Source organism: Athene noctua, chromosome 8, assembly GCF_965140245.1.
Source record: "Athene noctua chromosome 8, bAthNoc1.hap1.1, whole genome shotgun sequence".
In the NCBI taxonomy this organism is placed as follows: Eukaryota; Metazoa; Chordata; class Aves; order Strigiformes; family Strigidae; genus Athene; species Athene noctua.
The window spans coordinates 18299528-18325761 of record NC_134044.1 but is presented as its reverse complement, the minus strand read 5'-3'; the positions used below and the strand labels follow the sequence as shown (position 1 = coordinate 18325761).

The 26234-nt window shown below is 66.3% G+C and overlaps 1 protein-coding gene across 8 annotated transcripts; it reads right to left on the bottom strand.

Annotated features, from left to right (window-relative positions):
* Positions 1-3944: 3944 nt before the first annotated feature.
* On the bottom strand, positions 3945-25623 carry TNK2 (tyrosine kinase non receptor 2). Of its 8 annotated transcripts, XM_074911894.1 has the most exons (18): positions 24909-25623; positions 22424-22569; positions 19087-19381; positions 15160-15337; positions 14936-15006; positions 13534-13746; positions 13285-13437; positions 12819-13096; positions 12620-12746; positions 12381-12527; positions 11949-12043; positions 8899-9093; positions 7334-7425; positions 6763-6807; positions 5086-6395; positions 4546-4641; positions 4336-4463; positions 3945-4212 (listed from the first exon to the last, which is right to left on the bottom strand). In XM_074911894.1, exons 3-18 carry the CDS (start codon positions 19261-19263, stop codon positions 4206-4208), a joined length of 3312 nt encoding a protein of 1103 aa, XP_074767995.1. In that variant the 5' UTR covers positions 19264-19381; positions 22424-22569; positions 24909-25623; the 3' UTR covers positions 3945-4205. The 8 variants fall into 8 exon arrangements, with proteins under 8 accessions (XP_074767995.1, XP_074768001.1, XP_074768002.1 ...); XM_074911900.1 differs by lacking the exon at positions 19087-19381; XM_074911901.1 differs by lacking the exons at positions 19087-19381; positions 22424-22569.
* Positions 25624-26234: the final 611 nt, after the last annotated feature.

The following is a 26234-nucleotide window of genomic DNA, read 5'->3' as shown; positions in this document are numbered from 1 at the left end:
GCTGGCTCCAGGCACCCCATCTCCAGCAGCGTCAGGGGCCACACTGTGACTGGGGGCAGGCGTCTGCCCTGTGCCTGGCACAGCACCACTGGGGAGCTGGGGAGAAAGGGCTGGAGGCGTCTGAGCAGGGGGTACAGGGGAGTCCTGCAAGGTGTTGTGGTCGGCATTGGATAAGGCACGTGTCCCTGGCTGCATAGCCTCGCCGATGGCAATGGTGGCGGAAGGAAAGGTGATCTTTGCTGAGGATGCACCTGGGGGGTCTGCAGAGGGTGAGGCCTCTGTCCTGGATCCCTCTGTGGCTGCATGTGGGGGACCCCCGGGGAGGCCAGTGACAGGATAGGCTGAGGCTGCTGCCAGCTTCACAGGGCTGTCTGTGTCCTGAGAGATGGCGGCCGCTGCAGCCGGAGGTGAGGTGGCCTTGTCCAGTGCCGGTGTGACCTCCTGGGACAGGAGCACAGCAGCTGTGTGTGGGTCAGCAGAACTCTTGCTGGTGCTGGGGGGTGACATCCCCATGCTGTGTTCATCCTGAGGGAGGGATGGCACTGTGGTCCACACTGTCCCTGGTGTCCTCTCCGCAGCGACAGCATCAGCCATCTGCACCAACTCATTGGCATCAATCAATTTGTTAGTGACTGAGGAAGATGCTGTTGTGCCTGATGCTGGTTGAAGAGTCATGACTTGTGCCACTGATGGGGACAGACCTCTGCCTGGTGCTGGGGGGGCACCTCTCAGTGCACTGGCAGCACCCATGGGTGGCTCAGCCACAGTGCCCTCTTGCATGTGGACAGTTGTTCCCAGGACTGGCTCTCCAGGGATGGTGTCCAGAGCCACTCTGGGCACTTCCAGAGCCTGCTTGGGAGCAGTGCTGCTGTTCGATAGTTGTTTGTTTGTTCCCATTACAGCGGGAACACCTGGAGCTGGGGATGATGTGGCAGTGACCGGCCCAGCACCACCATCGCCTGTGCCAGGACCCACCGTGTGCCCCGTTGGTGCCAGGGACAGAAGCTGCCTGTGCTTAGTGGCAGTAGGAGCTGGAGGGACGCTGGTCAGGTGGCTGGTGGCAGCTAGAGATGAGACCCCAGACCCTGAACCTGCCCGGGGGCTGCCTTTTGTTGCCAGACCCCCGGGGAGAGCTGCCGAGCTGGGAGGCCCCCCCTGCTCACCAGGGTTCCTGGCAGAGTCCAGAGCTCTCGCCGTCACCTGCGGCACCAGGCTGCCTGCGGGGTGAGACAAGGTGGCCCCAGCTGGATCGACCCTGCCGCGGCCCCAGCAGGCAAGAACCTGCCCGCAGCCAGCTGCCTGCTGGCCTTACCTGAGCCGTGGCTGCCCGCAGAGGCGATGGTCCTGCCGGCGGCAGAGGGGTGCTCCGACGGGGTGGCTGCAGTAGTGGGGAACGCCTGGCACATGCCCATGTCTGGAGGCAGCTCCGAGCTGGTGCTGTCGGCCACGGAGGAGACACTGCCCTGGTCTGCTGGGGCCGGCACAAGGGCAAGGGGCTGCTCTCCCATCTCCCCAGCTTGTGCTGGCGGCAGAGCAGGTAGGTGAGGGCAGGATGAGGGAAAAAACAGCCCAGGGTCCCCATCACCCACATCCCTCTCCCTGCTGTGGGACAAAGGTGCCTCAAGCCCTTGAGGCTGGTCCCCACCCCAGCACCCACAGTTGGACCAACACCGAGAGCAAGATAGGTACCCTTCCCATGGGTGAGAGTCCCCATCTGACCCATAAACCCCCAACCCCTTCCCCTGCTGCAATCAGGGCATTGTGCCGAGGCTGTGGACGAAGCAAACCCTGGCTGGGCGTTTGGACTTGAACATGCAGCATTTGAGCAGCTGGAGAGTTGTTCCCAGCCCGCCACCCATCATCCAGATTGTATTGGCCACCTAGTCAGCCTAGAAGCAGTGCAGGTGACCCCAGCACTTACCTGGCAGCACCCAGAGCCCCCACAGCACCCAGCTCCAGAGCAGCCCCTGGCCGTGGCACCCCATGGTGCTTCCTCGGTGACACAGACAGGGCTGCAGCTCGCCCTGTCCCAAGGAAGCGACGCAACAGGGTGGCTCCACCAGTGAGCACTCCCCTGGCTGGGGGGGACGGGGAAGCCACGTGCCCTGCCTGGGGCACCAATGCTCTGTGTTCCCACAGCCTGCCACAGAGGTGGCCACGTCCCAGTCCCAGGGACCCACTGATGCTGAGGGGCACCTATTTCACCATGGGAAGTTTTAAGGCTCTTCCTAGTGTGACCCCATGGTTGACACCCCAAAGTTGGGGTGCCCAAATCCTGGGGAGCACCCAGTGGGCTGCAAAGTCACCTGACCCAAAGGCCCTGGGATGGCAATCGGGGACAGGGGGGTCGCCAGCACCACCAGGAGGGGTGGGTCAGCTCTGAGCCCTGCACCCCCTATGCACCCCTGTTTGCTGGCAGGTCCCTGCCATGCTTGGCAGCACGGCTGATAACCCCTGGCAGGGGTTGGCTCACCGCCGAGCAGGAAGAAGGAAGAAGCAGCCTTCCACTGCTGCCTCGGGGTCCCGTGTGTCAGCCCTGCCCTGGCCCCCCTCCTGGCACTGCCAGCACCACCGCCCGGGGACCTGTGTGCAGGGGTTATCTGTGCCATCGCAGCAAACACTTACGCAAGCCCCGATGGGGGGGGGGGGGGGGGGGGGGGGGAGGTGTTGTTCCTGCATGGATGGTGGGGCTGCACCTCACCCTGAGTTGCAGGTCACTTTCCGTTGGGGACAGAGGCCAGGCGCATGCGGCCACAGAAAGGGAACCAGTGGGGCCACTGAGGCAACGATACATTTGCTTCTTTACAGGGCCTGGCTCAGCTCTGGGATCATTTAAGGAGGAGAAGTAAGCCGGTGAAGGTGTTGTGCCTTCCTCACTTCGCTGGTAGTCATCCCACTTGGCTGTTACACCATGGTGGCTGCACCTTAGATGGGGAAACTGAGGCACAGAGAGTCCAAAGCACCTAAGCATGGCTGTGCCCACAGTAGCACCAGCAAAATTTCCCGTCCCCATGCTCAGGGAGGGCCAGGGGACCAAATGAGAAGAGCTGTAGATGCACATGGCACACCGGTGATATTGCCAGGTCCCATCTGCCACAGGGCGGGACCCACGGCCATGCCAAGGCAGCCCTTCCCACCAGGTGACTCACTGTGGGTGGCAGGGTCTCCGCCAAAGACACCAGCTCTGGAGCAAAGGGCATCTTGGGGACCAGGTACCACCAATGCCCACAGACCCGGTGGGTTTGGGCACCGAGGTCCTCCCCCACCTGCACAGAGATCCCCTCCTAATGCTGTGGCAAGGTGGCACCTCAGAGAACCCAGCTGAGGTGCTCTGAAACCCACTTGGGGAGGGGGGAGGGGGTAGCACTGCCACCTGGCCTGGGACCCCATGGGGGACAGCCCCCCCCTCCCCGGCACCGGGGTGGCATCCGGTTGCACAACGCCCCTTGCGTGGGTGGGGGCGCGACGCGGGACCCGCCACTCCCTGCCCGGGCATGAGTCAGGCGCCAGCCGGGAGCCGAGGGCAAGGGGGGGCCCTGATGTGGGGGCTCCCCTTTACGGGGGCATCACTGTGGGCAAGCAACCACACCCAGCCTTCAAGCTTTGGGCATGGGGGTGGGACAACACATGACTAACTCCAACAGCCCCCAGTAGGGAGACTTTTGCACCCTAGAACAGCCTGGGAGCCATCACCTGGGGGTTTTAGAGGTGCCCGTGTCACACAGCTCCCTGGGGATGCCCAGCGCCTGCTGGGCCTGGCAGCACACCTGCAACCCCTCCCTGTACTGTCCCACAGTCCCAGTTGCCTGCAGGGAGGAACTGGCACCCATGGAGACATGGCCTGTCCCCGTGTGTTGGCGGGGATGAACCTGGGAGACGGCCACAGGCACCCTCCTCCTCCTCTCCACAGAATATTTTTTATATATATATAATATATATATATATATTAAAATTACACTTCTCTTTACAAAAACAATTCAACAAGGGTCCAGGGGTTGGAGCCCATCGCCAAAGCCAGGGCACAGGCACCCTGGGAAGTCTGGAGTGCTGGGCAGGCTCCCTTTTGGGGTGTCCCCGTGCCCCAGGCGGGGCTCAGTCCAGAGTCCAGCAGCAGGTCGCGTGGTGGGTGTGGGTGGGCACCGGGGGGGCGGCCCCGAGGCAAGATGCCTGCTCCGGCTCCAACGCAGCTCACCCCGTCCCTGCTGTCACCGTCTGTAAGAAGAGGAGAGGACTTGAGCTCAGGATGGGTGACAGTGCCAGCTGCCCGAGAGCAGCATGGCATGGAGACACTCCACCCCCGTACCGCTCGCCAAAAAAAAAAATCCCTGCCCCTACTTCTGGCGGGTGGTGCTGTAGGGATCGAGGAGGTGGGAGCTGGCCTGGGCCAGGTTCCAGTCGAACATCTCCAGCACCCGGTGGCACTCAACACGGGACTTCAGCCCCAGGCAGAAGAGCTGCTCCACCTGCAAGGGGACACGTCACGGTGAGGGGGGTGACAGCGGTGCCACCGCTCTGACAGGAGGGGGCGTTGGGGGCATGCGGTACCTTCAGGTACTGGATGGCCCGCTGGACGCTCCAGCCGTGGTTCTGCAGGGCTGCCTGGCACTCCTCGGTGGTCACGCCGTGCACCGTGTCCTGCACCTGGAGGGAGCTTGTGGTTGGTGCCTGCCACCACCCCTGGGGCAGCAAGAAGCCCATGGCTGGAGCAGGGGGGCAGCCTGGCACCCCAGCTCTGTCCCCGGGGAGCACTGTCAGCTCAGAAATAGGACCACCCTCATCCCTGGGATCTTCAGCCTCTCCTGGGCTCAGGTTGCAGACTCCCAGCACCACGGACCCAGTGCAGAGAGCCCAAGGGGACTGCAGTGACAGCCACCTTCCTCCCCCGCTCCCTGAGACTGTGAGCAGGGCTAACCTGGGTTAAAAGGACCTGTAATCCCTCCTTTGGAGCCCCACAGGACATCTGGGGAACGAACCCTGGGGTTGAATTTAGGGGAACCAAGGCAGGAGATGAGGATGACTCTTGCTCAAGCAAGCCCATGGCCACCTTATTCCCTCTTGCTCACAGACGCCCAGGATGACACTTACCAGACGGATCTTGTCAGCGGGGCGGCAGCCATCTGGCCCGTCATAGACAATCTTCTGGAGGCTGCAGGAGGCTTTCACCAGGCACTTGGGCCCAGGGTTGCTATTGTTGGAGGAGAAGTTGGCCTTGCAGTCTGGCGGTGGCTGCTGCACCATAGGACGGACGGTGGCTGTGGTGACCAAGCGGGATGCCGGCAACTCCTCAGGACTTTTGGCTTCCTTGAAAAATTTCTCATACTTGTCCAGGTAGGCAGGGCGCTCAGGCAGCAGGTAGTAGTGGGTACTGCTGACCTTCTGCCCGTCCTTCACGATGGGCAGGATGCAGGGTCCCTTGGAACAGTCCTTACCCTGTGCCTGGATGACTTTGGGGGTGGCATATTTGGGGTCAAGGGCAAAGCTCTGCGTGGTGGGCATGGGCTTCCCCGGCGAGGTGGAAAGGCAGGAGCAGAGGGTGGCACGTTGCTGGGGGGAGCCCACTTGTAGGGCCATGGGGCTGGGAGTCCGGGACGTGGGCTGCGACAGCGGGTCCCGGGGGGGAATCTGGGGTGGCCGGTCTTCCTCACCCCCTGAAGCCGGCGAAAGATCCCCTGACCAGCGCCCGGGCTCATTGCGGCGTAAGGGCCGAGGAGGGATGGGTACACGAGGTGGGATTTGGGGCTTGTCATCAGTGGGGGCAGCTGGTCCCAGGGGGACATTGAGCCTCTTCATGCACTCCTGCTGCAGCTCCTCAAAGAGCTCAGTGGTCTGCGTCAGGCTGGGCTGCTTGGTCTCCTTGGGGGGCAGGAAGAGGTTGTCCTCCAGCACTGGTCCCCGCTCACCCTCGTCCACAAAGCCGTAGTTGGTCTTGCCCCGCCGGCTCGGGGGGCTGGTGATGGAACAGACCTCAAAGTCGTCCTCGTCCTGTGCCACGTCATCATAGGCCGGGGGGGGGGGCAAGGGGCGGGCGTCCCAGTCTACCACTGGTGTGGGGTGGAGGGGCCGTGGTAGAGCCCGCGTGGGGCTCTGTGGTGGGGTCTTGTCCAGCAACGAGAAGGCCTCCATGGCCAGCTTGGCCAACGATGGGGCCGTCAGCTCCCCCACTGGTGACGGGCTTCCTCGAGGCACCTCCTCCCCAAAATCGATGAGGGTGACCTCGCCACCCACCTCGTTTGGCAGCCGGCCAGGTTGCCGCTCGCCCACCTTGGTGCCCGGTACCCGTGCTGATGGCTTTACCGGTCGCAGACCCTTCCCTGTGCCTGGCTTCTTCAGGCAGAGCTTCCGAAGACCCCCTGGCAGACCCTCCTCCTCCTCACTGACTGGGTCGTAGCAGGGCTCTAGGAGGGGATGGAGAGGGATGGTGAGGGTCCCTGCACCCATCCCTGGGGTGCAAGGGGGGGGCACCTGCATCCTCAAGTCCCCAAATTGCCCCATAGCTTCAGCCACCTTTGCTGAAAGCCACCTTGGGTGCAGCAATGCACACCAGGGCAGGGGTACCAGGGGGCCTGCCCTTCCTCACCCTGCGGCCCCCCAGCACCCTGCCCCAGGCTGGCCACCCTGCTCCGCATCTGTGTCCCCACCACAGATGCCATCACCCATAGGTGCACAGCGGTAGGGGGCGGGCAGAGAGAGCGAAAGAATTTAAGAGAGAAAAGAAGGGGGGCATGAAGGAGGGAGAACAGCACCCAAAAAAGCGCAACTTACTGGTGAGCAGGACGGTAGGCTGAGGCGGGCGCGGAGGCGGCTGCCCTGCGGGAGAAGAGAGAGCCCGAGAGGAGGGGAAGCGTGGGGTGAGCGCACGGAGCAAGCGGCAGCTGGGGCGCTCGTTAGCAGGGTGCATGCTTCGTCGTGTCCCCTGTCACCAGTGGTGTGTGGGGAGGATGCCGGTGGGAAGCCCCCCCCAAGGTAAAATTGCAGGTTTAGGGGAGTTATGGCACACACACGGCGCCTGAGCTCCCTCCCTGTGGCAGTTCCACAGAGATGCCCCGTTCTGGGGAGCCCAACTGTGGGAGGCTGGGACGGGACGAGGGACCCGGACGAAGGGCAGCGGGGCAGAGTCCAGCCGGGCAGAGCCACCGGCCGCCCACGCTGCTGGCAGTGGCACATGGCCAGGTGACAACGTGCCCCGTCACCCCAGCTCCCCCCAGCTCTATGAAAAGCAAGTGGCAGCAGAGAGAAGGAAAGGAGAAGGTCCAGTCCATCACCCTGGCAGCAGGGCATGGGGAAGGGGGCTCTGCGCAGCTGACAGGCTGGGGGAAGGGGAAAAGCTGCTCACTTTTAGCCCTGCCTGGAAGCTGGGTGGGTCTGGCAGCACTCGGGTCCACACCTAAAATGTCAGGAGGATCCATGGGATTTCCCAGGTACAGCCTGTGGGGAGAGAGGAAGAGCACCCGGGGGTCAGCAGGGGCCACGTGGGACCCTCGCTCCCACACCATGTCCCTCAGGACACCCCACAACCCCTCCACCATTCCCTGGTGAGTACTGTCCCCACAAGCATCAGGGCACCACATCCCAGAGGCTTTCAGTGCTACGGCACAGAGCCCGCTGCCATCCCAGTGTCACCCACCGCTCTCCAGCTCCACGAGCGCCATGTGCCAAACCCAGGGGACTGCCAACAGCGTGCTGTACCCAGGGTGTTTGTGTGGGGCACAGTGCCCGGGACACCCTCCCAGCACCAGGGTGCCGCAGCACGATGCTGCGCCCAGGGCACGGCCCTCCGGTACGGCATGCCGGTGGGGTGCCGGGAGGCCCGGGCGAGCCGTCGCAAGCCAAGCGCGGTGAGGAAGGGAGCCGGCGGGAGCCGGCACAGCCCGAAGGCCTGGGCGTGTGCCGAGCTCGGTGCGTTCTCGGCGGCCTGGGCGGCACGTACCCAGCGCCCGTGCCCACGCAGCGGGGCGCGGGGAGGCCTGCCGGGGCACGAGCCAGGTCCGTGTGCGCGGCGCCTTGGTTCAACCCTCCAAGGGGCGCCGGCACAGCCTGTGGCACAGGACACCGTGGGGGGGTCAGGCGGGAACTGAGGGCACCGGCAGAGCTGTCACAGGGCTGGGATGCCGAACGGCAGTGGGCTTCACAATCCCACGGGATGCACTGAGTCTGGTGCAGGAGCTGGGTCTACACAGCTGGAGCTTTCCAGGCTTTGAAATCCTATCCTGCACCCCACACACAGTCCTCCCACATCCCTCCTCAGCCCCGAGCTGGCAGACATCCCCACGCCCCCTGCCCCGAGCCAAGGCGCCCCTGCCCACCATCCCCCAGTGCCCAGCAGCCATGCTGGGCACAGCCAGTCCCATCTGGCAGGGGGCATGGGGTGCCCTGGGGTGCAGGCACCCAACCCCTCCTCCCCATCGCAGACCAACCAGAGTCTTTCTCGATGGAGCATGGGGGAAAAAGAGCATTTTGGTGGATTTTTTTTGTGCTTCGCTTTGTAAAAGGATTCATGCTGTTAAAAATGTGGGGCCAGACTGTATCCCCCACCATGGCTCCCCTCCACGCAGGCACTAAAAGGTGCAGGTTTAGCAGCCCTGGGACACCCAAAAAGCACTGGGGTAATGTGGCCACCTCCGGGGTGGTGCTTACTGATGTCCCCCCCACCCCCCTGGGACAGCCCCCCACAAGCACAGCAGGCCCCCACATCCCTGACCCCATTAGTAAGAAGAGGCGAGGGAGTTAGTCCAGCCACAGGGACCCTACACCCAGAGCTACTGTCCCCAGTACAGCAGGGGGGAAGAGATGCTTCGAGGAGGTGGGGGCGGTCAAGCTGCGGCTCGTTGCCATGCCCAGCAGGCAGCAGGGAAGGCAGAGAGCAGGCAGGGGAAGCAGAGAAGACAGAAAGTTTCTTACTCATCAATTTTATCGGGAAACCCCCAGCAGTGCTGCGGGTTGGTGTCTCCATGGCCTGTGTGGATGAAGCTGTTTTTAAGCGGCTGGCTGATGTCATGGGCTGACAGCCCCGCCACCGAGGTCACCGTGTTTCGGGGGAACTGGCCCACTTTTAGGGTCCGCTTATTCTGACCCCGCCACCAGTAATTCTCGGCCCTAAGGAATAAAAAGGACCTCGTTACCGATGAGGGGATGGGAGGGGGACACACGCCTGCTCTGGTGACCAGGGAGGAGGCGAGGCGACTCGCCCAAGGCCATGCAGGCACAGCTGGGAGGGGATCCCAGGCACCCAGGATCCCAACCCTTCGCCAGCAGCGTGCTCTGCCTCCCACCCTGCATGGCCCCTGCACCGGGAGGTGCCGGAGCTGTGGGCGGCGGGGAACAAAGCTCCCTATTTGCACCCAAAAAGATACACCCCTTCCTCCTCCCCACAGCTGCCCCAAATTATGCAGGAGCTTTTGGGTGATGCCTCCACCAAGCTGCTCAGGTCCTCCTGTGCCTCAGGCAGCTGGGGATGGCACAAGGGACGCACGCAGTATCTGCTGATGAACCTGCAAGTACCCCAGTCCCACAGGAGAAACTGAGGGAGCCACGGTGGGGGACAGAGGGCTGGGGAGGTGGGGGATAGTGGTCTCCCTCGTTCCGTTCCTATGTTAGCCCCATGCAGGCTGGTGTGGGCAGGGGCAGATAGGCAGGCAGGCTGGGGGACTCAAGCTGTAAAACCTCCCACAGCCATGTTGTGTAGGGTGGCCAGTGTGCCAGTCTCCGGGAGAGCCTGGCATGCCCAGGAGCCAGCCAGAAGCCACCTGCCTGCCCCAAGACGCAGCCACCTCCAGGGTGGGACAGGATGGTCACCCAGCACAGGGGGACAGGGCTGGGGTGGATAGGGACAGGTAAGATGCAGGGAAGAGCACCCCAAATGGGCCTCCCACCCAGTCTGTGACAAATGAATGGGGGGGGCAGGGGTTGGCGACCCTAACTCCCCAAAGTCCCCCCACTACTCCCACCATGTCCCCCCCCTCCCTGCCGAGGTCCCCTGCTCCCCGCGGGCTGGGCACGCACCGGGCAAGGGGTGGTGGGTGGTGTGTGGTGCCAGCCTGGCGAGGCTGGCACCGGCCCCACGGTTTCCTGGAGTCACCTGTGAGTCACCCCCGGCCACCAGCTCAGCCCTTTTCCTGTTTACCTTCCCCGCTCCCCGCCAGCCAGCCGCCTTACTCAGCCCCCGGACCCCTCGGCAGAGCCCAGCCGGCACTCCCCACCCTCCCTCACCCGAGGGGGCCGGGGGTGGCGGGCAGACGGCTCCCGTCCCCGGGAGGTCCCCTCCCTGCGCCCCAACACCCATCGCGTCCCGCCGGAGGGATGCTGCGGCCGGGCCGGCCCCTCTGCTTCCCCATTTCGCCCAGGCTCGATCCACCGGATCCGGGCCCCGACCCCCGGCACAGACCCGCTCGGCTCTGCCCTGGCTTCCCCCCCAAAGTCCCGGCTGGCTCCCCGGGGGGCTTTCAGGTAGGTCCCGGCCCCTGCCCACACACACGTACGCACGCCCGGCGCCCGCCGAAGGACAGGCAGGGGCTTGAAAAGGGGTGGGGGGTGTTTACAGTGCCCCGGGCGGCCTCGGCGGGGCCGGATGCGGCCCCCGGGAGGAGCCCCCCCCCCCGCCAGCCCTCCCCTCCCTACCCGGGTACCCCCGCCGGCAGCGCGGTGGGGGGCAGCCGCCCCAGGGGGAAACTGAGGCACGGGGAGGGGCTGGCTCCCCCTCCGGGCCCTTCAGGACCACCGGCAGCCGCTGGGGCTCCTGCCACCCCCCGCCTGCAGAGCCCACCCCACCTGCCCAGACCCAGCACCCCCAAAACATGCCCACCGGGGGCCACCGAGGACCGGCGTTTCCCCGGGGAAACTGAGGCAGGGGAGGCTGCGCCCCGGCTCCACCGCTCTCCCGGCCCTCCCCGACCCACCGGTACCCCCCAGCGCCGCCACATCCCCCCCCCCTTGTGTTCCCCCGAACCCCGTGGTTTACCTGGGGCCGGCGGCGGGGCGGGGGGCACGGGAGCGGGACCCCCAACCTGGCCGTGATGCGGCGGCGGGGACGATGTAGGCGCACTGGCGCGGCCGCGCCGCCCTCCGCCGCTCCCTCCTTCCCTCCCTCCCTCCGCCGACGCCGCTTCCCTTCCCCTCCCCTCCCCTCCCTGCAATTAAACCGCCAGACCCTGGGCAAGAGTCATCCCTGGCGGCGGCGGCCGGGGAGAAAGCCGGTCCCTGCAGACACACAAATCCGGCCTGATTCACCTCCGGGCCGTGACTAACCGCGGGGAGCCGGCCCCGGGAGGGGGAGAGGGAAGGGGGCAAGGCCAGAGCCTTCCTCTTCACACCCCCCCCGGGGCTGGGGGACACGGCAGCCTCCTGTGTTCCAGCGGGACAAAGGGACACTGAGCTCCTTTGGGGGGTCCCCACTGTCCCAGAGCCAGAGAGGGACGTGCGTGCCCTGGGATGGGGATATGGGGATCAAAGGTTCCCCCCCAGTCTGCAGGTCCCCCGGGGTGGCAGAGGGGGGTGGTTTTGCTGCGGGGTGGCCATCAGGGACAAAGAGCAAAGCCCATGGTGCAGGGGTGACAGGTCACGCCACTGTGGTACCGAGCCCCCAGTGCCTCGCCCAGCCCGGTGACTGCAGCCTGTCCCTGGGTGCTGGTGGCACATCGCCACTGCTGGTGGCACATCCCCACTGCTATCAGTGGGGAGCGGCCCAGGGGAGTGTGGATTTCCCGGGCAAGACCAGGGCAAACCCACAGGCACAGTGGGGTGAGTTAGTGGGGGTGGACGGCACGGGCAGGGCTGCCCACAGGCACGGCTATGCCCCCCCCCAGCACTGTGCTGCCTGGAGGATTGCACCCCCTCTCCCCACAGCTCTGCCAGTGCCCACAGTCTCCCTGTTCCTGGGGTCCCTTGTCCCTAGGCAGGCTGGCAGCCAGTCTGTGCCCCCCCATGCAATACCTGCCCCCCTGCCCGTGCAGTACCTGCCCTCAATGACCGTGATGATGTCGTTCATCTGGATGTGCAGCTTGTCGGGCTCCTCGAAGTCCTGCAGTGCCCTCATGTCGGTGGGCTGGGCCTGGGGGCAAAAGGGCGTGAGGACAGGGGATGCAGTCCCCCATGTCCCTCCCTGCCCTGTTTCAAGGCCAGGCCCCGCCCCATCCAGGGCAGGGGAGCCCCAAAGATGAGCAAGCCAGAATCACACCACTCTCAGCCCCTCCTCAGCTGTGACATCCCTGGGGTGGGCGAGGGCAAGGTGGCACCCAGGGTCCTCCCACTGTGACCATGTAGGGCTGCCTGGCCTGGGCCCCCCGGTGTCACCTCCCTTCTCAGTGATACCCTTAACTCTGCCCACAGTCGGGGAGAGCCCCTGGGAGGGCGTGCTGGGACCCCTGTCCCCCTCCTCGCTCACCCACCTCCACCAAGAAGTCCCGCAGGGCCACAAAGGTGGGTCGGTCCTCAGGCTTGTGCGCCCAGCATTGCAGCATAACGTTGTAGACGTCTTGGGGACAGTCCTCAGGCCGTGGCAGCCGCTCACCCTCCTTGTCTATCTTATGCAGGATCTGTGGGGCAGAGGGGTGCTGTCAGGGAGTCCCAGGTCCCCCCCAGCACTGCTGGGGTGAGGCGGGGAGGCAGCCCCCAGCTGAGCACCCACCTGGCTGCCGTTGAGGCCGATCCAAGGCTCCTGTCCGTAGGTGAACATCTCCCAGAGGGTCACCCCAAACATCCAGGTGTCACTGGCATGGGAGAAGGTGCGCGTCTTCAGGCTCTCGGGAGCACACCTGCATGGGGGACGTCAGCATCAGGAGGCTGTGGGTGCTGCACTCCCAGGCCACCCCCTCCCCAGGGCTCACCAGGCGAAGGGGACCTTGCGATGCTCCTGCATCACATAGTGGTCGTCATTTTTGGGCAGGGCCCGCATCAGCCCGAAGTCCCCGATCTTGACCAGCTCATTGGAGGCCAGCAGGATGTTGCGGGCAGCCAGGTCGCGGTGGATGAAGCGCTTGGACTCCAGATAGGCCATGCCCTTGGCCACCTGAATGGCGTACTGGCAGAGGGTGGAGATGAGGAAATGGCCCTGGTTCTTCCGCAAGCGGTCCAGGAGGGAGCCCAGTGGGGCCAGCTCTGTCACCTGGGCCACGGGGAGGAGAGAGCAGGTTGGTCAGACCAGGGGCACCCTGGTTGGGCTGGTTTCCAGCCTTCTTGTGTCCCACTGAGGATGCCAGCGGAGGACTCGGGGTACAGACTCAACCTGATTTTGACCCTCCATGGGGTGGCATCGGGGTCAGCCCCATGTCATTCCCCCCCCGCCCCACTCACCATCTTCATGGGGTGGGAGAGCACCACGCCGTAGAGGCGGATGAGGTTCCTGTGGTCCAGGGAGTGCATGGCATTCACCTCTCGGATAAAGTCATCTAGTGCCTCCGGCTGGCTCAGCACATCAGTCTTGAGGCACTTCACCGCCACGTTCAACTACAGCCAAAGCGGGGATGAGCCCTGAAGCATCCTCCCCCCGCAGTGGTCCCACTGTCCGGCTCCCCCCCACCCCTTCCCCTTGCAGCCCCTCACCGTCTTGCCGGCGGGTGTGCACCACTCGCCGCGACGCACGACACCGAAGGAGCCGTCGCCCAGCTTCTCGAAGAGCGAGAGGTCCCGCTCCCGCACGAGGCAGGTGAGGGAATGCTGGCCCCCTGCTTCGGGGGGCGGTGGTGTGGGGGGCTTGCGGAAGGTGCTCTGGGGCTGGGGTGGCAGCTCCGACTCAGGGCGCTTCCCGCTGAACACCTGTGGGACATGGAGGCAGGGGAGAAGCAGGTATGGAGATGCTCCCAAGCCCTTGTGTCTGTGAGTGAGCCATGCCAGGATGACCCCCTGTCTGCGCTGTACACTCTGGAACCTAAAGATGACTCCTAACTGGTGATTAGTCCGGGCAGGCTGCCTGTAGGAGCAGGCTCTGCTCCTCCAGCTGCCTGCACACCAAGCTGCAATCGGTGTGGAGGGAAGGGGTTGTGCTTCTCACGACAGCCCCCAAGCAGCTCCAGCAAACCAGGCCGATAACCAAAGGGTGCTCCTTGGCCAGGCTGTGGCCACACAATGTGCCTGGGCACAAATCCAAGAGAAACCTCCAGCTTGGGCTGAGTGTGGCAACAATAGGCATTGCTGCCACCACAAGACTGGAGGGCTCTCCCTTCCTCTCCCCTAGCTGGGACCGATGATGTGCCCCACAGCATGAGGTCCATTCCAGCCTCAGCAGCCAGGACTCGTGTGGGGTGCGCAGCAGTGGGCCTGGCATGTGGCTGGGGTGGGAGGTGGCATTTCTGTGCCTGGTGAGAGGCTGGGTAGCCTTCTATTAAAAGCCTATTCCATCCCTGTCCCGACCCAGATGAGTCACACAGGGGAGAGGCCACGATCCAGTACCCAACTGGCAAGCACCCTGCTCTTTTGGGGGTGCAAGGTGCTGGGGGGCGCCAGGTTGGCAGCAGTACCAGCTCTGGATGGGAGGGCATCAGGGGCACACATGAGCATCCCAAAGTCCCCTGCCCCACTGTGCCCCCAGCCTGCAGGCACAAAGCTGTACCCCCTTGCTGTGGGGTGGGCAGCCAGCCGGGCAGGGCTGCTGCCCACAGAGCTGGCTGGGGCGAGATGCAAAGGCTCTGTGGCTCATTAGCTGCCGAGGAGTTTCCTGGCAAAGAGGCAAATAACGCGAGGGGAATGAATTTCCTAAGTGCTGGGGTGGCAGGGCCATCCTTTGCTGGGAAGTGACCTGGGAGCCCACGCGGGACCGGGGTGTGTGCTGGCAGGGTCATGCCACAGGCAGGGCATGTGTGGCTGGGGCTTCTGCCCATCTCCCTGCCAGCTCCCAGGGACCAGTGGCATGGGGAGAACCATGCATTGGGGAAAAGCATAGGGAGAGGTCCAGCTCCTCCCCCCTGCCTCAGTTTCCCTGCCACACCTGCCCCTCTCCCATCCCTACCTTGCTCATCCAGGATTTCCGCTTGCACATGGCTTTCCTCCGCTTCACCGCCTCCCACAGCCGCCGCTGGCCTGCAGGACAGAGGGACACAGTGACTGTCACTGATCCAGCACAGCATGGGGGTCCCCTCCAGCCCCAAGGACAGCATGCTCCTCTGGGGTCCCCAAAAGATTCTGTGCAGCCAGCCAGGGGCATGGGGGGACGTCTGGGGGGGATGTACGCACCGGGGCGTCCCATGCCAATCTTCTCCAGATCCTCATTTTTGACGTACTCGAAGTGGGAGAGGCGGGTGACGTTGAGCTCGTCCCGGATGCGCAGGAAGTACTGCTGCAGCTGCAGCTCAGTGAGCAGCTCCAGCAGCCAGTCCGTGCCCTCCTCTGCCTGCATGCTACAGCTCAGCCTCTGCCGGGACATGGTGCCGGGTTAGAAGGGACCCTGCCTGGCTCCCCTCTGCCCCATCCCCACTGGGAGAGTTACCCAGAGGGGCTGAGCGCCAAGGCTGAGGTGCTGCCTGGTAGGGCATGAGGAATGCTAGTGAGACTCATCTCCTGAGCCTCTCCCCAGGGGGGCCAGGGTCCCTGGAGACAGGCAGGGACCCCCACTCTGCCCTGTGGTGCCCACAGAAACACCAGCCCACCCCTCTGCTCCAGCACAGGCTGTCCCCAGGCAGCGTGCCAGGGACACAGGATGGGGTAGGAGCCTCTGGGATGGATGTGCCTGACAGCGACCCCCAGCCGAGGGGCACCCCACAGCCTGGCACTGCGCCTCTGCACGGGACACCCCACACAGGGGATTGTGCCTGGCAGGCTCCCTTTGCTTGGCTGGAGGGGCTGAGCGGGACAGGACAGCTGTCCCCAGCAGGGACGGCCACCTCAGCACTGCCTCTCAGCCCCCTGGCATCCCCGCAGGGCCGCGGCACAGACCCATGGCGGGTGTCCCCTGCCACGGGTGGTGGCCCCTCACCAGGTAGCCACAGGGAGGGAGCAAAGACATCAGGACCTTTGTGGGGTCCCGGTACCCCAGGGCTGAGGCACAGGGCACCCCAACACTGCTGGGATCACCCCCCTATCCGTGCCAGGGAGGGAGGGGATGGGGCCAGGTGTCACCCACAATTCCCCATGCCCCCCCTAAACATGTCCCCCACCACTCCCTATCCCAACTTGCTGTCCCAGTTCTCCCCCCTCTTTCATCACCACCTTTCCGGGAAGGAACATGGATCTGCCTCCTGCTGTCGGGAGTTGGAGGGGAGGTGGGATCTCCCATCCTGGCCCCACAGTGAGGCACCCCCTTCGTCCTCTCCTCCCCTCCAGGAGACAACAGGGCCCCAGCGTCTCTGCCCCCTGTGCTCAGGTCCCTCAGCCGCGTCACCGCAATTACAGCCCTCAGCACTGGGCTAAAAATACGGCGGGTGCGGCAAGCAGCTGGGCACGGGGGCGCATGGGGGCATGCGGGGGCATGCGGGGCGAAAGTAGCCACCAGCCTTCGGCACGTGGCTGGCCAGGGACAGCCAGTCCCCTGCCCGCAGGCAACAGGGACAGGGGACAGCTGGCGTAGGGTCTGCCCGAGGCGGGGGTCAACACTTACTCGGTAGAGGCGGAAGCGGGCAAGGAAGGGGAAGGATCGGCGCAAAGCCTGGAAGCGTCGCATCCTGCCTGGCTGCCCGCCGCCGGCCCCTGGCACCGCCGATGTCCCTTCCCCGGCACCGGTGTCCCACAGCAGAGCCCACTCAGCACAGCCGAGGTATCCGTAGCCCCGTCAGCTTGGCTACAGAGATGCCCTTTGGGCTTGGTCACCCCATATACCCCGCCTTGGAGAAGGCAGGGGGATTGAGGCGTCCATCGGCCGGACGCAGGCTGTGGCTCTCCCCCTCCTTCCGTCTGGCTCTCGATCCTCCCGGCTGGCCCTCCCCTTCCCCAACGCAACGAGGCCGGGGCGGGGGGGCAGCGGCAGACAGGCAGGGCTGGGGGTCACTCCCCTGGCTGGAGCTGCTTCCTGGGGACCCCTGGCCGGCCGCGGGGTTCGGTCCCGGCTGGCTGCCTGCGCAGCGCTCCCCGGGAGGGGTTATTTTCGGCCGGTGCTGGGACGCACGCCCAGGGGGCTGGGCTCCCATCAATGTGCTGCTTTCTCCCTTGTTCAGCGGGCACCGGCAGCTGGGAGCCCGGACCCCCGCTCCCATTTCCATGGAAACTCGCCCTGGCCTTGGGAAATGCTCCTGGGCCTCAGTTTCCCCCCCAGGAAGCGGGGAGAGAGGGGGGGAGAGGAGACATCCGGCTCTCCGCTCCCCAACCGAGGCCACAGGCACAACGCCAGAGCGATGGGCGCTGCGGGGGGAGCTTCTGGCTCGGCAAATGTCCCTGCTGCCCAGCTGCCAGCCCCTGTGGGGCTCTGCCGTGGGGTGCCATCAGCACCCTGGGGCTCGCTCCCCTTCCCTGGCGGGGCTGGCACCCAACCCTGTGCTGTTGTCCGCCTGCGGGCTCCCTGGGGAGAACAGCTGGCCATGCCAGCAGCCGTGGCGTGAGAGAGGAAAGACCCATGGCAACCTCCTGCTGCAGCCCCCGCCTGCCTGGCCCCCCCAGACCACAGCCATCACTGTGCCAGTGGGCAGCTGGGAGGGGGTTAAGCACATCCCCAGGCACAGAGGAGCCTCCGCTGCGGCTTCCACTGCCGGGATCCCGGCTGGCACCCGGCGGCACAGGCACCCGGCACAACAAGCCCATTGACTGGGGACACCCGGGCACGGTGCCCTCAGCACCAACCACTGCCACGCGCTAACTCCCCCCTCCCTGACCCAGGGCACACTGGGGACACGGGGGGTTCCCTGCCCTGCAACGGTGCATCACCCTCATCAGCCGGTACCAGCACCCACTGGAACTGGCACCCACTGGGGCTGGTGTGCTGCCTCCTGCACCCCCAAACCCTGCATGAGGCTGCCCAGTTAAGTGCCTGCACTGGGAGTCCTGGTCTCTAAAAGGGAGCAGGGGGACTCAGCCTTGCCCACTGTGCTGGGGGAGGCTCTGTGCCTCAGTTTCTCTCTCCACAATAGACCCATGGGTGCAGGGGGTAACACCGCAGCCTTGGCTCCGAGATGGGCATGCAGGGTCTTGCCAATGAACCTCCATCCTGCAGGGGGGGTCACAGATGCCCATGCAGCCCCCACAACCTGGCAGATGGCAAAGACCCCCAGCACGGGTGCCGCTCAGCGCCCCATGCCCTGCGCACACGCCATGCCATGCACACCCACCCCTGCAGCCTGGGGGATACAGCCTACATACACACAGGCTCACGTGCACCCCGGGACCACACAGGCGCAACCCTCGGCACCCCGTGTACCTCCCGCCACCTGCACAACCACAGAGGCCCCCCCACACACGCGTCGCCTCCGTGCACCCCCCTGCCAGCTACCGCCCTGCCCGGCCACACGTGCGCAAACACACTGGCGCCGCACAGCCGGCGGCAGCACACCGGCCCGCTCCCCCGCCTCCACCTGACGCACACCTGGAGCCGCATGCACCCCTGCGCGCCCATGGGTGCCCGACCCCAGCGTGGCACACTCCTCGCCTCCACACTCGCTACGCACACCCGCCTGAGCTGGCACACAGGTGGCCAAACCACCCCCTCCCCAGCGATTACTCCTATCCACAACGACACTCCAACACCTGCCCTAAACCCTGAGGCAGCTGCACCTTCCACATGCACCTATGCGCCCCCTACCCCCCAACACCACCACGCGCAGCCCGGCACCCCCCAGTGACACCCCCACAGGGGGATGGCAGCCTGCACGGCCACGGGCTGGATGTAGCGCTGCAGCCAGGGGACGGCATCCTGCGCTGGGCACCGTGTCCCCGTGCCAAGCTGTGCCGCTGCATGCCATTGCCCTGTGCCTCAGTTTCCCCAGCAGGAAGCAGCTGGCAGCTGCGCTGCGTGGGGCAGGATAGGAGCACAGCCAGGCATGGGGGTGCCATCACCACACCACGTCGGATGCTGGGGGGTACTGTCAGTGCCGGGGAGGGGAGATGCCATGCAGGGCCCCCTCCACGCCCCATGCCAGCTGCCGACACGCACCCCACAGCGGGACCGTGCCCCTCTTGGGGAAACCCAGTCCAGCCGGGTGCCCCCTGCTGCTCCCCCCCGCTGGTTCCCCCTACACTGACCCGCCGGCACGGCATGCCCGGGGCGATGTCCTGCCGCGGGGATGGCATGGGGCGCCCACTGCCCAGCCGCAGGGCCCGCTGCCCAGTGCTGTCCGAGAAACTGTGGGGCAGGGGGCCCAGCATCTCCTCCTCCTCCTCGGTGCTGCTCAGGCGCTGGTAGTCACATCTCTCACCCATGGCCGGGGTGGCGGCAGCTGCGGCGCGGTGACGAGCGAGGGGCTCTGCGGAGACGCCCGCGCCTGCCTGGGGGTGGCGAGGGCTGGAGCTGGGCTCGGGATCACATGGCAGAAAGTTGCTGCAGTTCCGGAAAACAGCGAGAGGGTGAAGGTGACCGCGATGGTGATGGAGAGGAGGGGGTATGGAGGGATGCAGAGGAGACGGGGAAAATAGAAGGAGGAGCAGCCCCTTGGGTGCCCATCCTCACCCCAATCCCAGCCTGGCACCGCTGTCTTCCTCCTGGCTCAGCACTTCAGCTGCCCGGCTGCTGTCCCTGCTCCAGCACCCGAGCAGAGAGGCGGTGGCATTGCTGCCAGCCCCAGCGCCGCGCTCGCAGCCCCCTTTTCCCCCCACCCCGGCACGGTGCAGCCCACCAGTGGGGATGCGGTGCAGGCAGCCAGGCAGAGCAGGAGGAGGAGGAGGTGAAGAAGGAGGGGGGGGAGCATCGTCCAGCAGCTGGGTCTCTGTGGCAAGCAGGGTGGGTGAGAAGGAACTGTGCCCCCTTCTTGGGCACCTGCGGAGGGGTGGGGGGGCTCTGGGGCTGATAGCATCCCCAGCATCCCTCCCACTTCCCTGCGCCGGCAGAGGGGGATGGGATGCACTGGGAAGATGGCTGCTCCGCAGCAACCCGGCAGCGTTGGCACAAGCATGGCGGGGCTGGGAGAGCAGCCAGGCCCCAGCGGGTGCTGCCGGGATGGGGTTCAGGGCGCACACCAGAACTCCTCCCAGGATTAATCATCTCCCCACACACCCTCACAGGGAGCTGGGGGTCTCCTAGACCTCTGCCAGGCTCTGCACCAGGCACAGCCCCCAGAAGGGGCAGGTGGCACTGGGCCACCCCCCCAGGATGGAGACCCCCCCACCTGCACACCGGGACTGGCCCGTACCCCAACGTTGCCTGGCCACAGCCCCTCTCTGAGCCCCCTGGGCCAGAGCTGCAAGCCTGCAAGGAGGCTGAAACTGGGGGGGGGGGGGGGGGCTGCAGGTCCTGCCCCCAGCCCCCCAGGACCTGCCTGTCCTTTGGGGCACAGCTCCAGGGACAAATTTACTCCTCATGCCAACATCATGGGGCACGATGCCCCCCTCAACCCCCAGAAGCACTCCTGTGACACACACACCCCCCCCAACACCATGGTGTAGCCACCCCAACACCAGAGACACGACACCAGGCTGTCACTGCACCAGAGCGCAGGGTGCGAGCCCATCCTGCCTCTCCCCGGAGAAACAGCCCCAACCCTGGGGGGGCACCCGCCCCGGCTCGGGGGGATCAGGGGGGCTGGGGGGGCAGCCCCTCGGCGGCTCCTCCTGCCATACCACGGAGGTGAGCTCAGCCGTGGAGCCGAGGCAGGCCGAGCCTGCGGCGTGGGAGCAGCGAGCCGCCCCCGTGCGCGGCCCGCCGGCGTCACCGCGCTGGCACGCCGCGGGCCGGTGACTGATGCACGTGCTATGCCACCTTCCCTCCGGCCCCAGCCACCCCGAAACCCTCGCCAGCCTGCCCATCCAGAGCGATGCTGTAGGGTCTCCAAACCAAGAAAGGACAACACCTGTCCCGGCAGCTCCAGGCATGGATTTGGGTCACCCCCACCCTACTTGTCAGGTCCTCCTGACCTGCCCAAGCTCAGCTGAAACCCAAACGACGAGGTCCCCTGTGAAGGGATAGATGGCATTGCGCCATGCCACCCTTGACCCACCTGCCTGCAATTCCCACCCTGGGGGGGGCTCCCACCACAATGACAGCTGCCGGATGGGAACGCACTGTCCCCTGCCCCACAGGGCGATGACAGTCACACTGACCAGAGTGTCCCTCCCCTCTGTGGGGACACCGAACTTCCCCGGCCATCTGAGACACGATGCTTGGCCCCAAATCCCTTCCAGCATCCCTGGGGACCAGCGCCATGGCATCCCCCATGCCCTGACACCCAACACCCTGCACAGAGGACCCCGGGAAGTGGCAAGTCCCCAAAACAAGCTCCCAGAGGGGGATGGGAACCCCCACTCACCTCCGGCACATCACCCCGCTCGCCGTCACAGCCCGTCTGCTACCTTCCTGGTGGCCGTGTCACCTGGAAGTGATCTCACCGGCTGTGGCGGCAGCAGGGCGGCCGCGGCGGCACCCCAGGCTGGCTCGCTCAGCCCTGGCAGGGCCCCGGGGGCGGCCCCAAATTGGGGTGACACACTCCCCAGCCCGGCTGCTGTGGCAGAGGCGTGCGGGCACGCACATACCCACGCGTACAAACGCACCCTGTTCCAACCAGAGACGGGGCTGCCGGCTGGATCCTGCCCACCCCCGGGATGTTGCCACCACCTAGTTCCCCTGGGACCATCCCCAGTCCCTCACTGGATTGCGCCACCCCACATCCCCCCTCGTGGGACCCCATACCGGTGGGTGTTTTGCCTCCCGCGGTGCTGGCACCTGATGCTGCTTGCTTGGCCGGCTTGGGCAAGCAGGTCTCAGGGGGCTGGCACAGAGGGCTGGTGACCCCCGCGGTGGGGGTGGCCGGGGAGGGCGAGGTGCCAGATTCCCCCTCGCTGACATCTCTGGGCTCCCAGAACCTGGCCCCATGGCCTGATCCTGCACGCCAGCATGGAGCATCCCCACTCAGAGTCCCTGCCTGCAGCAGTGGCCGCCCGGGATGAGCGATGCAGCCAGGTGGGCCCCCCCCCCCCCCCCCCCCCCCCCCCCCCCCCCATTCCCGACAGAGCCCAGCACAACCCCAATCCCCTCCCTAAGCCTCTTTCCTCCACTAAATCCCCTCTGCAGGTCGAGCCAGGGTGGGCTGAGCCCATCTTGTGCCTCCCACCTCCCCAGCGTGGGCAGGGAACAGGAAGGAATTGCCAACCCCACAGCTGATCCTCACCTCGGCCCCGAGCTCTCCCACCAAAGCAGGGATACTGTGTGGTGTTTTGGGGGACAAGCAGGCAAAGCAACGCCCCTCAGCGCCCCCAGCACCCTGCCCGCCCTCTGCTCTGTGCCCACAGGCAGCGCCAGGGAAAGGGAGAGGGCAGCGTGCTCGGCATCACCAAGCCTTGGCAGCACTGCCCCTGGAGACACTGCCACAGCGGGGACGCTGCCACCCTGCCCCGGGGCACCAGCACCCGCCAGCCCCCCCACTGGTCTCACCTGGGCCGCGATGGCGGCGCTGCAGGGGTCCCCGGGCAGTGCCAGCCCCAGCGCTGCAGCCAGCCAGGCGTTGTGTGAGGGGGCTCAGTGTCAGGGCTCAGCCATGGGGCTGGCAGGGCTGCGGTGACACTGGCCGTGAGGTCCCCCTGGGGCAAAGCAGGAGGGAGAGATCAGGATGGGCCCTGCACTCCTTGTCTGCCCACCCCGGACTGTCCAGACTCCCCAGGGCCTAAGGGGTGGGAACATCTCCCTGCACCCAGGGCCACCCCTTGCCCTGCCCAGGTGGCTGAAAGTGCCTCTGTGGAGCCCCCCCGCTGCCTCCCTGAGGCATGGGTGGGCTTTGGCCTTGGTCCTGCCAGGGAAGGGGGGCACCAGCACACAGCCTGAGCCCTGGGTCCAGCCCCTCTGCTCTAGGAATGCTGCCAGCTGTAGCACCATCCCTGTGCTGCTGCAGGACGTGCCCTTGGGGCAGGCTGCAGATGGCATGAAATGAGTTTGCCACGTTTCAGGCCAGATGGGCACAAAGCCACATCCACAGCATCTCCCCTCTATGCTGGGAGCAGGGTAGGTGGGACCCCTGGAGCTGGAGGGGGTGAAGGCTAAACCCCACCACTTCCCCAGCACCAGAACAGAGCAGTGCCATGGTCAGACCCTCTAGCATCTGCTGGTCATTAATACTAACTGACAGCAGCCTAATGAGCCAGGCAGCAGCATGGGCAGTACCCGCCTCCTGGGGCAGCTCAGCAGAGGGCTGGAACAAGACTTTCTCCTTAAAGCCTTCCTGTCCCACTTGGGGCTGCATGTGGGGCAGAGCACCCTCCTGCCCCTCAAAATCCATGAATGGGTAATGCCTCCCAGGAAGCTTCGCCCCAGCCAGCTACCACCCCTTGTGGGCACGACTGGAGTTAAAATGCCCGTGCTCCAGAGCCAGGATGGGGCCTCTCAGGGGGAAACTGAGGCACGGAGCAAGGTCTGGTCTGCAGTGTGGCTGGGACAGGCCTTGGCTACAAGCCCACAGCGGTTCCTGGTCCCAGGAAGGCCCCCCCATGCCCCGGGGAGGCTGAATCATGGCAGGACAGCAAGCTGGTAGCTGCCTGAGGAGGAGGGAGGCATCACCAGTGCCCCCCCCAGCCATACCCACAACACCATGCCGGCAGGGCTGGCCCACACCCTGCACTAACGAATACCGGGCTAACGAGGCCCAGGTAGCTCCAGGGGTTGGTAGCAGGTTGCACAGCCTGCACAGCCCCCACCCCGCACCCCCAGGCCTCGGCGCGGCAGGATGGGGGTGCTGAGGCTGCTTCTGCCTCGCTCCCTGCAGGGAGCAGCGGGCTCGGGGCCAGCGGCGGGACCTGCGCTGCAGCCGAGGGTGAGTCCGCAGCACCCAGTGTCTGTCCTGGACCCTCTCCCTAAATCGGGGCCCAGCAGTGCAGATCTGCTCAGACACACTCCTCCAGGCAGGTTGTGTTTTTAAGTTTTACAAAGCCTGGTGCTGAAAAACTTTGTTCAAGGGCTTTGCCCTGAGCCAGCTCAGCAAAGGGCTGAGTAAGGGGGTGATGCACAACCTGCAGAGCCCGCAGCACCTGACAAAGGGGGACCCACCTTACAGAGTGGTGAGCCAATGCTGGAGCCCAGCAGCACCCCAGGGAACGCTGCGCCAAGGAAGCCCCAGGGAGGCGAATGCATGGAGAAGCGCCAGCGCTGGGCTCTGCCCTGGCCTGCCCTGCCCAGACAGCCCAACCCCGGCACGGCCGCCAGCAGCTCCGCAGGCAGAGCGAGCGCTCCTCCAGCTGCCTGCGAACCCCCTCCCCAGCTGCCACTTGCAAAGGAGGCGAGGGGTCCGACCGTGCCGGGAGAAGCCAAGCTGGGTCCTCCTGGCAAGGCGGGATCCTCACCTGGGCTGTCGGCACCACCTCACCAGGTTTAACTTCAATATTTTATTAAAAAAGAGCAAACCCAACAAAGGCTAGAAGTACCCAAAGGGTCCCGAGTGTTTAGAGAAAAAAACAGCCAGACGCAGTCGTGGTGTTGCCTGCCGAGCCGGTGGGCAGAGGCTCCCCACACCTCACCGCTGCTCCGGATTTCGGGAGCAGCACTGTAACCCCCCGAGGCGCCAGGCAGGCCCCGGCGGACAAGGATCCTCTGTTCAGCGCTGGAGCTCCCACGGGCCCGGAGAAGAGGAAAAGCAGAGCAAAGCTGCCTTTTCTCCAGGAAAAAAAAACCTTCCCCCGGCTTCCGCTGCGGTTTGGGAGGGTTCAAGGGCACCAGGCACCCACTCGCTCCAGACCCCACCGCCTGCTCTGCCGGGGCAGGCAGGAGCAGGGGGTCGGGCACGCTGCCGGCGGGAGCTCAGCGGCCCCGCGGCACCTGGGCACGACAGCAGCCCCGCAGTGCTGCGGGCACGGTGCCAGCAGCGCCCGGCGAGGCGCCGCAGGGCCAAACCCCGACACCCGCCCCTTAGCGAGGGGTCGCGCCTCGCTCTTACCTCAGCGCTCAGCGCCGCTGCCACCGCATCCTGCGCCGGGTCTGCAGCGTCACGGCAGGGGGAGGCCGGGCCCGGCCGTGCTCGGGGCAGCCCACATGCCGGGCAGGAGGCGCCCGCCCGCCCGCCGGGGCGGGGTGCGCCGATCGACGCCGGCGGCCGGGTTACCGGGCTGGGACCCCGCGCGGGGCGGCGGGCACCGGATCCGGCCTCACACCCGGGCGGCCTTCCTGCGGCTCTGGCGGTGGGCCGGGGTCCGCGGCCCGGGGGTGTTGCTGCTGGGGCGCTCCTGCTCCCCCGGGTAGAGCTCGCCCTCCTCCTGCACCCCGCCCTGGGCCTCCCCCTCTTCCTGCCGGCCCCGCCGCACCCACCAGCGGGTGCGGGCCGGGGAAGTCACCTCCCGCCGCCCCCCGCCCCGCTCCTGCTGCGCCCGCCGGCTCAGGCCCTGCTCCTGCCCGGCTTTGGGGCCGTGCTCCTGCACCCCCCGCACTGCGCCCCGTGCCCGCCGCCGGGGCTGCACCCCGGGGCTCCCTTCCCCTTCCCCCGCCGGCGCCGCTTCCTCCGCGCCCCGCGCCCTCCGCCGCGCCCGGGCCGCCCCTCGCTCCCGGGGCCGCCGCGGCTCCGCGCCCGGCTTGGGGCTGCCGACGGCGGTGACCGGCCCGGGCCGCTCTCCCCACTCCTGCAGGCCCGCCCGCTCCCCCAGCGGCACCCAGTGCCACCGGCCTGCCCACCCCCCGCCGCCGCCGCCGCCCCCCGGCTCCCCGCCGCCGGCCACCAGCTCCTGGCCGCGGGGCAGCGCCCCCAGCCCCGCCTCCTGCACGCCCCGGGAGAAGCCCCCCTCCTCCTGCACCCCTGGGGCCACCCCGCCGCCCTCCGGTACCCCCGGGCTCAGCCCCCCGCCCTCCGGCACCCCCGGGGCCCCGCTCGCCCCCTGCCCCCGGATGGTGCACGCGGCCGCCGCCCGGCCCCGCACGCTGGGGGAGCCCCCCCGGGGCCGCCCCCCGCCCCGCGCCGCCGGAGCCCCGCCGCCGCCTCCCGCCGGCGCGAGCTACCGGGGCGGCGCGCGCCCGGCCGGCCCCCGGCTCCGCTCTTAAAGGAACCGCGTCTCCGCTTTACGTAACGGCGGAGGGGGGGGGGGCACAGACGGACGGACGGGTGAGGGGTGGGTGGGGCGCGGGGATGGACAGACCGACGGACGCAGACAGACTCACCGCGGAACAACGGACCGCTCCGCTGCAGGGACTCGGGGGGGTGGGGGGGGACAGGACACAGCGCTGCCCTGCCTTGCCCTGCCGGTGCCCAAATTCTTGCTCCCAGGTGCGCGGGGAG

What these genes read in the sequence shown, in the direction of transcription:
- TNK2 (XM_074911893.1), bottom strand. Translation starts at nt 21,895, where the DNA reads ATGCTCCATGCTGGCGTGCAGGATCAGGCCATGGGGCCAGGTTCTGGG. An exon ending in GCACACCCGCCGGCAAGACG is followed by an intron (nt 13,438 to 13,533) that starts GTGAGGGGCTGC and finishes CTTTGGCTGTAG; the next exon opens with TTGAACGTGGCGGTGAAGTG. An exon ending in ATCACGGTCATTGAGGGCAG is followed by an intron (nt 9,094 to 11,948) that starts GTACTGCACGGG and finishes TTTATTCCTTAG; the next exon opens with GGCCGAGAATTACTGGTGGC.